At 38.9% G+C, this 1558-nt stretch overlaps 1 protein-coding gene across 1 annotated transcript in view; it reads right to left on the reverse strand.

Annotated features, from left to right (window-relative positions):
• Positions 1 to 1558, reverse strand: part of NALCN (sodium leak channel, non-selective) — a 392050-nt gene that overhangs the window by 105602 nt on the left and 284890 nt on the right. Inside the window, exon 16 of the mRNA XM_012557767.2 lies at positions 1176 to 1317. Coding sequence (XP_012413221.1) covers positions 1176 to 1317 — 142 coding nt within the window. The remainder of the gene's footprint in view (positions 1 to 1175; positions 1318 to 1558) is intronic.

The raw sequence follows: 1558 nt of genomic DNA on the forward strand, positions 1-1558 counted from the left end.
TACCTGTTGCTGTTGAGTCGATTTTTACTCATAGCGACCCCATAGGACCGAGTAGAACTGCCCTATAGGGTTTTCAAGGAGTGGCTAGTGGATTTGAACTACCAACCTTTTGGTTAGCAGCCGAGCTCTTAACCACTGCACCACCAGGGCTCCAAATATAATATAGATATCATAACATATGTATATATTGTTGTTAGTTGCTGTTGAGTTGACTATGACTCATAGTGACCCCATGCGTGCAGAGTAGGACTTCTCCATAGGGTTCTCAAGGCTGTGACCTTTCGGAAGCAGATCACCAGGCCTGTTTCCTGAGGACAGGACCCACTGGGTGGGTTTGAAGTTAGTAGCTGAGTTTTTAACTGCTTTTGCCACAGTTGCCTACATGACATGTATCATATATATTTACTTTCTGCACCTAAACAATCAGTTTCATGTTTTATACCTTATTTTAAAAGTTGATAAACAGTAAATGTTTCATTTCTTTAAGCTGCTCCTTGAAAACCCTATGGGGCAGTTCTACTCTGTCCTATAGGGTCACTAAGAGTTGGAATCAACTCGACGGCAATGGGTTTTTTTTTTTTTTTTTTTGGTTTTATATGCATGTGGTTTCCTACTGATACTTTCCTGTGGAATCTGCTCAAAAGAAATTCACTACCTACTTTTCAAATGATAATGAATAGGTAAATCAGATCATGAAGAAGATAACGTACTTACACGTAGAGGCAATTCCTGCCGTATCGTATGTACTCAATAAATGGTAGTTGCTATTACTGATTCCAGAGAAACCTTCCCTGGTTATTCCCCAATATGTGATAACTGGACATAAACATGGTAACTTGCGGAAGGCAGTATAGAGGCCATCATTAAACCTGGATCAACCCTTAGAGATCCAAGCCCTTTATTGTGCATACCAGAAAATGCAGGTCTAGGGACTCGCCACATATTCCAAGTCACATGGGCAGACTTTTAGAAAAACAAAATTGAAACTCATAAATTAAAAATGTTATAATAAATCATGAAAGACTGAATGATCTCTTCTGCAAATGATATTGCTGTCTTCGTTATTTTCCTGAGACATTAGATTCCAGGATCCTACACACAGTGAGGTGGTCCTTTTCTCTAACATAGATGCTACAACAATAGTAAATGTGGTGATTGGAGACAGTGGTTCTTACTTTTTGATCAATGTATTTGTTGTCTTCAATTGCAGACCTCTTGGAGTGATCGCATGACGAAGAGGAGGCCGAAGGGAGGCTTCTCAAGAGGCAGCAAGTGTCCTGTTGCTGGCGATCAATAAACTGCTTCATAAAACTTTCCCTTTGCAAATGAAGTACACACACATCTAGCATTATTAATGAAATGGAGCAAGTGATGGCATTTTGCAATGATGCATTTGCTTGAGCTAAGATAAAGCAGTGACAAAAGGTCATAGAAAACAAAGCATGTCATACAAAGAGTGGTGTTTAAATTTAATTACTCAAATATTTAAGGAAACCTTCCTGAATCTTCAGTGTTACTTCTGCTTAAAAAAAGTAATGTCCCTGAATTTCCAAAGCAA

The sequence above is a fragment of the Trichechus manatus genome, unplaced genomic scaffold (genome assembly GCF_000243295.1).
Source record: "Trichechus manatus latirostris isolate Lorelei unplaced genomic scaffold, TriManLat1.0 scaffold00118, whole genome shotgun sequence".
NCBI lineage: Eukaryota > Metazoa > Chordata > Mammalia > Sirenia > Trichechidae > Trichechus > Trichechus manatus.